At 41.7% G+C, this 9278-nt stretch overlaps 1 protein-coding gene across 1 annotated transcript in view; it reads left to right on the top strand.

The window, feature by feature from the left end:
• Positions 1-4598, top strand: part of LOC109934433 — a 24183-nt gene extending 19585 nt beyond the window's left edge. The window contains exons 4-5 of the mRNA XM_048597919.1: positions 389-665; positions 2618-4598. Of these exons, the coding sequence (XP_048453876.1) occupies positions 389-665; positions 2618-2772 (432 nt within the window). The 3' untranslated portion in view covers positions 2773-4598. The remainder of the gene's footprint in view (positions 1-388; positions 666-2617) is intronic.
• Positions 4599-9278: the final 4680 nt, after the last annotated feature.

The raw sequence follows: 9278 nt of genomic DNA, 5'->3' as shown, positions 1-9278 counted from the left end.
ACCTTGTTATCTCAGATTCTCCGGCATCTGCAGTTCCTACTATCTCTGAAACAATTTTAACCCCACTGTGAAGCCATTTCTGAAGAAGGGTCTAGGCCCGAAACGTCAGCTTTCCTGCTCCTCTGATGCTGCTTGGCCTGCTATGTTCATCCAGCTCTACACCTTGTTATCTCAGATTCTCCAGCATCTGCAGTTCCTACTATCTGTAGAACTACATGTTAACTTCATTTTGATTTAAATTGGTTCAGCAGGCTACATTGTAGGACTGCTTTGTGACATCAGTTTTCACTAATGCCCTGAAATTCTGGGTGCGTTTTAAAACTTGGTTTCTAATTTGTACTTCTTATATGGAAAAAATTAATACTTGTGATTTTCTTTGTATTGTTAGTTCACCGTGCAAAAAACAGTCCAGTCATTTTTCAGTATGAAAGAGGGATATAAAATGGATGGTCTTGGTTTGGATTTCACATGTGAGTTGAAACATGATTCATTCGAGTGTACGTCAAAGATCAAGGAGCTAGACGGAAAGATTCTAGACTTGTCTTGCCTAACAGAAGATGAGAAATGCAAAGTGAAAAACTTACTGGATAATATGAGTGAGCCTAACATTCAAATCAACACAGCATCTGAGCAGAGTCCTGGTGCAGTTTCCTCACTTTGTGCAGGTATATACTTGTTTGTTTAATATTTGCTTTATCAGTGCTAAAGCAGATTTTTGCCTGCAATATTTTGGTAGGTGAATAAATAGCTTATTATTATCAATCATCCTTTATTCAAACGACTGAATTCTCCCGTTATGCCCACTCTGAACTTTTCTTGTCCGTGAGACCCACTTCCTGTCCCCCCAATCTTATTTCCACAAAGCCACCACAGTGCCAAATGGCTGTCACCAAAATCAAAAAAACTTCTAGCGAACCTGTGACATCCTTCTCAACCTCTCAAAATCTCACCATTGTTATTCAGCTGGGTGAGACTATGTTGTCTACCTTGTCTATTTAGTCAAAGTCAGAGAATCATTTGCAATAATACTTGCTATTACACTTTTATCTTTAGTGTTTCCCAAGGACCTATCCTTAGTCGCCTCATGTTACTTATTTATCATGGCCCCTCAGATGGCCACATTGCCTGAAAGCAGATCATTAGGTTTTACACATGGTCACTTCTCTCAACTCTTGCATTATTTTCGAATGATCAGACTGTTTACTTGGCACCTGACACAGAATGAACAGAAATTTCCTCTAATTAAATGTTGAGAAGACTGAATCTGTAAGTTTTAGTCCCCACTCCTAAACTATAATTCCTCTCCATAATTCCATTCCTCTTGCAGCAACTGTCTAAGGCTAAATCAGACATATTTGACCCTAAGATGCACTTTCAATCTTATATTTATAATCTGTATACATTATAAAGTTCAAGGGACATGGAGGATATGCAAGAAAATGGCAGTGAAGTAGAAGATGAATCATGATCTCATTGAATGCTGGAATGGGCTTGAAGGGCTGAATGATCTACTCCTACTTTTATTTTCATGTGACCACTAAATTCACCTATTTTCACCTCTATTTCATCGACAAACTTTGCCCCTTGCTCAGCCAATCCACTGCTAAAACCCCTATTCATACCTCTGTAACTTTTTTATTTCAATGATCTCCTGGCTCATTTTTAAAATACCATCCTTAATAAACTCGAGGCCATCCAAAATGCTGTTTACCATGTATTAACTTGCAACAAGTCCTGCTCCACTATCACCCCTGTACGTACTGATCTACAGTCAACCTACTGCACAGTCAAGTACCATCTTGATCTTAAAATTCTCATCCTTGTTTTCAAATCTCTCCATTGCTTGACACACCCTATCTCTATAATCTCCTGCAATTCTGCAACGTCTGGGTATCCATGCTCCTGTATCCCTGCTGTGCTGCATCAATTTTAATAGCTCCACCATTGATAGCTGTGCTTTTAGTTGTCTAGGCCCCAACAAAGCTCTGCAAAACAGTCCTTAAACCTCTGCGCTACTCTGCCTCACTTTCCTCCATTAAGACAATACTTTGAACCTACCTTTTTAATCAAGCTTTTGGCGATCTGATCTATCTGCTTTTGTAGTTCAGTGTCATATTTTGTTTTAAAATGCTCCCTGAAGTGTCTTGGGATATTATATAAGTTCTTCCTGTCGTTGGGTTTTGAAGTCCATACTAACACTTCTGAGAGAAGCCAAGGCTTTCAAATGAAAAAAAAAATGAACAGCCACAAGATGTAATTCATAGGATAAATATAATCGCATCTTTTATAAAATATACGTTTAAAAAATTTAATCCTTATTTAGTACACTGGAACTTACACATATTGGAGGCAGAAGAAGAGGGCAGGTGTGTGAATGCCAGAAATGATTTTGAATGATTTGTGATCAGAACTTGTTTTTGCTGGCTGACCCATGTTGAAGATGATATCAACTCTGGGTTGTGAGTTTATGCTGTGGGTCTTCATGTGATGGAGTAGGCTGATTTTTAGCCAGCAGATCTTTGGACAAATGGGGCACAGTCTCTCACAAAGTAGCTAACATTGAAATATTTTGAAGTTGTAAACATCCAAACGTAAATAATGTTTCTTTTAAAAACAGGTTCATCTGAGAAAGAAGCGTTTAGTTCGTCTCGAGGACAATCATATGCCAAGAGGACATCTGTAAAGGAAAAGTCTTCAACACAGTACCCTGCAGTGAATGAGAAATCATATCTGCTGCAATTTACACAAAACTTGCCCAGATATATAGAATGAAGCTTTTAAAAAATGAAATCAGAATCCAAGCTTTTTAACTCAAATGTGCCTTATTAATTTACAACATTTAAAAGATATCTGGATGGGTACGAGAATAAGAAGGTTTTAGAGGGATATGGGCCAAATGCTGGCAATTGGGACTAGGTTAATTCCGAATATCTGGTCTGTTTCTGTGCTGTATGACTCTACGACTCCAATTACCTTGAATGAGTCTGAATTTGGGAACAACGTATGAGCAGGATCTTTTTAAACTGTGTGGTTTTTGGAATAGCCAGGATTGTTATTCTCATGTCTCCTGTAATCATTTTGTTTAGTATAGCTTGAGGAACTTATACCTCTGTTAGTTTACAAACTGATATTTGTAATAATGGCATATCTTTCACTAATAACTACATTAACATCACGGGAAGACAAGTATGCTACCACCATGATTTCTAATAGAGTAAGTTTTCAGCTTTGCTGCCTGAGCAGTGATCTAGTTGTGCAGATCACCCGGACTCTGTGGCACTTATTCAATTTTAATTCCACTGAAACCATAGATTATGTGAGGGATGAATGTTACAATAGGTGAGCAATCTGTTTTGACAGATTACCACATCATGACAGACAAAAGAAAAACCCAGTTTTCACTTTGGATAAGAAAATGGTTTCTAATGGCATAACTAAGCGTACGGTAATAATGGGATTAGTCAAGAGACAATAAGGGGCTTTACAACTTCTAGTTTTGTGCTTTTTAGAAGCTATACTCATTTTACTAACCAAACATTGCTGTACTAGGGAGAAGGAAAGAAACTCCAAATATTGCATTCCAGCCACAACCTTGTTATTTAGCCACAACCTCACCTTTATATACAGTGGCAAAAGTAGGTGCCAACTACACTGCACTGCAGTACCTCACCAAAGTAACCTTCCAAACCCGCTATCTTTACCTCCTATAAGGACAAGAGTAGCAGATGCATGGGAACTGTGTTGATCCCTGGTTTGATGGTAATGGTGGAGTGGTGCATTTGGGGGACTGTTGCTGATGGTGCACAGAACCTCAGTGATGCCCAATGTTGAGTTGCTAGCTCTGTTTGAAATCTATTCCATGTAGCATGATGGTAGTGTCACACAACATAATGGCACATATCCTCAATATAAAACTAGAACTTCAGCTCCACAAGGACTCCTATAGATACTGTCATGGGTGGATACATCTGTAGAAGGCAGAGGATGTGGTGAGGGTGTGGTCCAATATGATTTTCCCTCTTGATGGTTTTAGGTCCCATACCCAGTTTTCCAGTGATGTTCTTTATGACTCAGCCAGCTGTGTCAGTAGTGGCTGCCAAGGTGCTGATGGGAGACATTGAAGTCCCACACCCAGAATACCTTCTGTGCCCTTGTCACCCTCAGTGATTCCTTCGACCAGTGCTCAACATGGAGGAATATAGATAAACATACGAAATTGGAGCTGAAGTAATCATTCACTCACCGAACCTGTTTCTCCATTCAAAAATATAATCGCTCATTTGCTGGTGTTTTGAATTCCACAGTCTCATCCACTCTCAATAAGCCTTGATTCCCTTGCCCAACAAGAATCTATCCATCTCTTTCTTAAAAATATTCAGTGGCCTTCCTCTACTGCATTCAAGGCAGAGAGTTTTGATGTCTCACAGTTCTTGGAGAGAGAAAGTTTCTCCTCATCTCTGTCCTGAAAAGGTGATCCCTAATTTTGAAACCTGCCCCCTGGTTCATAGAACATAGAACATTACAGCGCAGTACAGGCCCTTCGGTCCTCGATGTTGCGCCGACCTGTGAAACCAATCTGAAGCCCATCTAACCTAAACTATTCCATTATCATCCATATGTTTATTCAATGACCATTTAAATGCCCTTAAAGTTGGCAAGTCTACTACTTTTGCAGGCAGGGCATTCCACGCCCTTACTACTCTCTGAGTAAAGAACCTACCTCTGACATCTGTCCTATATCTATCACCTCTCAATTTAAAGCTATGTCCCCTCGTGCTAGCCATCACCATCCGAGGAAAAAGGCTCTCGCTGTCCACCCTATCTAATCCTCTGATCATCTTGTATGTCTCTATCAAGTCACCTCTTAACGTTCTTCTCTCTAACGAAAACAGCCTCAAGTCCCTCAGCCTTTCCTCATAAGACCTTCCCTCCATACCAGGCAACATCCTGGTAAATCTCCTCTGCACCCTTTCCAATGCTTCCACATCCTTCCTATAATGCGGTGACCAGAACTGTACGCAATACTCCAAGTGCGGCCGCACCAGAGTTTTGTACAGCTGCAACATGACCTCACGGCTCCGAAACTCAATCCCTCTACCAATAAAACCTAACACACCATACGCCTTCTTAACAACCCTATCAATCTGGGTGGCAACTTTCAGTGATCGATGCACATGGACACCGAGATCTCTCTGCTCATCCACACTACCAAGAATCTTACCATTAGCCCAGTACTCGGTATTCCTGTTACTCCTTCCAAAGTGAATCACCTCACACTTTTCCGCATTAAACTCCATTTGCCACCTCTCAGCCCAGCTCTGCAGCTTATCTATGTCCCTCTGTAACCTGCAACATCCTTCCGCACTATCCACAACTCCACTGACTTTGGTGTCATCCGCAAATTTACTAACCCATCCTTCTACGCCCTCATCCAGGTCATTTATAAAAATGACAAACAGCAGTGGCCCCAAAATAGATCCTTGAGGTACACCGTTAGTAACTGAACTCCAGGATGAACATTTCCCATCAACCACCACCCTCTGTCTTCTTACATTTAGCCAATTTCTGATCCAAACCGCTAAATCACCCTCAATCCCATGCCTCCATATTTTCTGCAATAGCCTGCCATGGGGAACCTTATCAAACGCTTTACTGAGATCCATATACACCACATCAACCGCTTTACCCTCATCCACCTGTTTGGTCACCTTCTCAAAGAACTCAATAAGGTTTGTGAGGCACGACCTACCCTTCACAAAACCACCCACAAAAGGAAACACCCTTTCCCATCCACCTTATCATTCAGGATCTTATACACTTCAATCAAGTCACCCCTAACTCTTCTAAACTTCAGTGAAAACAAGTCTAGTATTTCTACCTTTTCTCATGAGACAACCCACCCACTCCAGGTATCAATCTAGTAAATGTCCTCTGAACTGCTTTGACGTGTTTACATCCATCCTTAAATAAGGAGACCAAAACTGCACACCATACTTGAGATGTGATCTTACGTATGCCTTGTGTAACTGATGCATAAGATTCTTACTTTTTGTACAAATTCTCTTGTAATAAAGGATACCATCCCATCAGCTGTCTTGATTATGTGCTGTATCTGCTTACTTACTTCTTATGACTCATGTACCAGAGCATCTAGATCCCTCCCTCTGTATCTTGCAATTCTGCAGCTCTTTTCCATTTAAGAAATGCTTTTTTTTATCCTTCCTGCTAAAGTGAGCAACTTCACATTTTCTCACATTATATACCATTTGCCAGATCTTTGTCTGCTCACTCAACCTACCTATATCCACCTGCTTAAAACTTCTACACATATGCTTTCCTACCTATCATGGTATTATCTGTGCATTTGTACCCCTTGTCTAAGTCATTGATGTCAATTGTAAAACATTAAGGCCCCAGTACAGACCCCTGCAGCATTCCAGTCGTCACATCCTGCTTTCTGGCTGACAGACAATCTTTGAAAAAGCTACCTCCTACATTATGAGCTTTTACTTTCCACCAATTCACAAGTTGAAGTTGTGTTGGACTGGTCACGTGGTAATCAGCAGGAGGTTTCCTTGCCCATCTTTGACCTGATACCACAAAATTTCGTGGATTCTGGAGTCCATATTGAGGATCCTTCGAGCAACTCCCTGCAGACTGTGTACCACTGTACCACTACCTTTGTTGGGATAATGATAGTTGTGTCTGGGACATTGTCATATTCATGGAATCAAACCCTACATGTATGCCTCAGATTTCTGCTTTGTTGATGCTCTCCAGTAAATAGGCCAGGGCTACGAATGAGTAATTTTTAATACGTCCCACCACACGTTCCTCTGGATCTTTCTGTTGAGGCTTTTGGATGCAAACAGATACAGATTATTTTACTTGCTGTACTGTTAGACGATGTATAGATGTTCACTGACTCCATATAGAACCACCAAACTCTGCTTTAATCAAACTAAGTTGTTTCTACTATTATCTATGGACTACAGCAAGCAATGATAGATTTTCTGATTTCTCCATAGATAGCCTTTGTTTAAAGACTTCATTTCCTCCTTCCCTGCTCCACCTGTACCTTGTCTTAGATCTTTCAGATCTGCGATATTCGTATTCCTGCTTCTGTATTTGTCTATTTCCACTGGCTATCTATATTACTAACAGGGAATCCAGATGTTGGCTCTTTTGTGACCTAAGCTGGCAATTCAACGTTTGTAAAGTCTGAAAATGTTTCTTTTTCTGTATTGGTTTAAATAATAAAAAAAAATTTTTTAAAAGAAAATGTTCCAATATCATTGTGACACCAAGATACAAATATTGTGATGTTGCAGAAAAATTACAAACCATATTCTTTTAGTCAGTCTTTACTAATACACCACAGGATTTGTATGTATGCATTTAGGATAGTTTGAGGTGTTATGGTGAAGTCACAATACCATCCCAAAGTATGCTGCAGTGATGGAACAATTGAAACCTCATCAGACATCTAACCATCCCTCCTGGCAGCTACATACTTCAACCAAGAAGAGAGGGACACTCATTCACTACATTATATGAAGGCAAAAACAACCAGAAAGTCAATCTGGTTTAATTTTTGCAGAATGAAACAGCAGAGGGAAGAGACGTCTTTGGGATATAACTCCATGTGTTAGTAAGTTTTAGTACCAATTTACATTTTGATAACAAATTCAAATTTCATCCGTTCCTCTCAATTAGACTGTATCACCACCTTCACGTAACCTGGCCATACAAAAGACACGGTGCAAAGTTAAGTATCCCTCTCACTACTCAAAGATTCTAAGATTCCTGACGCTGCTCATGTACCTCAGAATTTACTCCAATAACCAATACCCTAAAACTCCAAGTTTTTCGACTATTCAGTCTTTCCAATGCTCCCAAACCGTGAAAACACTCTCCCTCAGCATTTGTAGTTCTTAAAACAGTTGCCTTCATGTACTCCCACAAATACAGCAAGACACCTCTTATTTTGCTCAGAGCACAAGACTGCTCCAGGTTCCAAACTTTAACATCTACTAGACCCCAACACCATCTGTTAACAATATTCCAGGACTGCCACATCTCTTCCAGGCATGCCCACCTTGAAGAAGTTCTGCTCCTCTCTCCGACGGGATTTCCGTTCCAATCTCTCTTCTTGCCCACCGACTTTAATTTCACTGTCACTCCTGGTGTTTGACCAGGTATTTGCTAAAACTCGTTTCCACAGCCATATCACATTCCTCAGTGACTGCCTGCGGCTCAGACTCACCCCACGTGGATTCCAACTGAAGTTTCATCCCTCATGTTTTGAATCCTCCCAGGATCACAGATACCTCCATGATGTTCAACGTTCCACAGACAGCTGCTCTCGCCGCATCCTGAGATCCACACTCAGTGCCATGCGGCGTCACATGCGCAGTCTCAACCTTTCTGTCCAACAGCATCATAACACACTGGCACAGGGCTGCACCACTCCGCAATTCCACTTCATCCTCCAGCTCATTCATCGTGCTAACAAGAAACTTTTTCTTTTCCTTTCAGGCATCAAGGCCCACAAGATGCATGAACTCAAAAATACCCATGGCCCTCTGGAACCTACCTCTCCTCCCCTTCCCTCTGACTCTATCCCCTCGCCCAACCCCCCCACCTCCTGTCGGGTATTCACCATCCCTCCTAACCTTCCGCTCTCCGATGTTGAACGCTTTGTACTCAGCAAAGGCCTCAGCTTTATCCCTCTGCGTCCCCACCTTAACGAATTTCGGGCACGACATGACGCCAAACTGTTCTTCTGCCGTCTTTGCCTCCGTGCTCATTTCTTTGGACAAGAGTCCTCTCCCCGCCCCACAGACCCCTTTGCCCAATTCCAACACTCTCCCTCCACCTGGACCCCTCCCTCCGGCCTTTTACCTGCACTCGATCTTTTCACTGAGAACTGTCAACGTGACATCAGTCACCTCAATTTCACTGCCCCTCTCAACAAATCCAACCTATCTCCCTCTGAACTGACTGCACTCCATGCACTCAGATCTAACCCTGACTTTGTCATCAAGCCTGCCGATAAGGGTGGTGCTGTTGTCTGGCGTACTCTGAGCGCCAGCTCTCAGATACCTCCTCCTACCTTCCCCTGGACCACGACCCCACCATGGCACATCAGGCCATTTTATCCACTACGGTTATGGATCTCATTTCATCCGGTTATCTCCCCCCATCCGCTTCCAAGCTAATAGTCCCCCAAACCCGCACAGCTCGTTTCTACCTCCTGCCAAAAATCCACAAACAGG

This window comes from Rhincodon typus, chromosome 6 (assembly GCF_021869965.1).
Source record: "Rhincodon typus isolate 14 chromosome 6, sRhiTyp1.1, whole genome shotgun sequence".
In the NCBI taxonomy this organism is placed as follows: Eukaryota; Metazoa; Chordata; class Chondrichthyes; order Orectolobiformes; family Rhincodontidae; genus Rhincodon; species Rhincodon typus.
The sequence above is the reverse complement of the archived record's forward strand: the minus strand, read 5'-3'. Positions and strand labels throughout refer to the sequence as shown.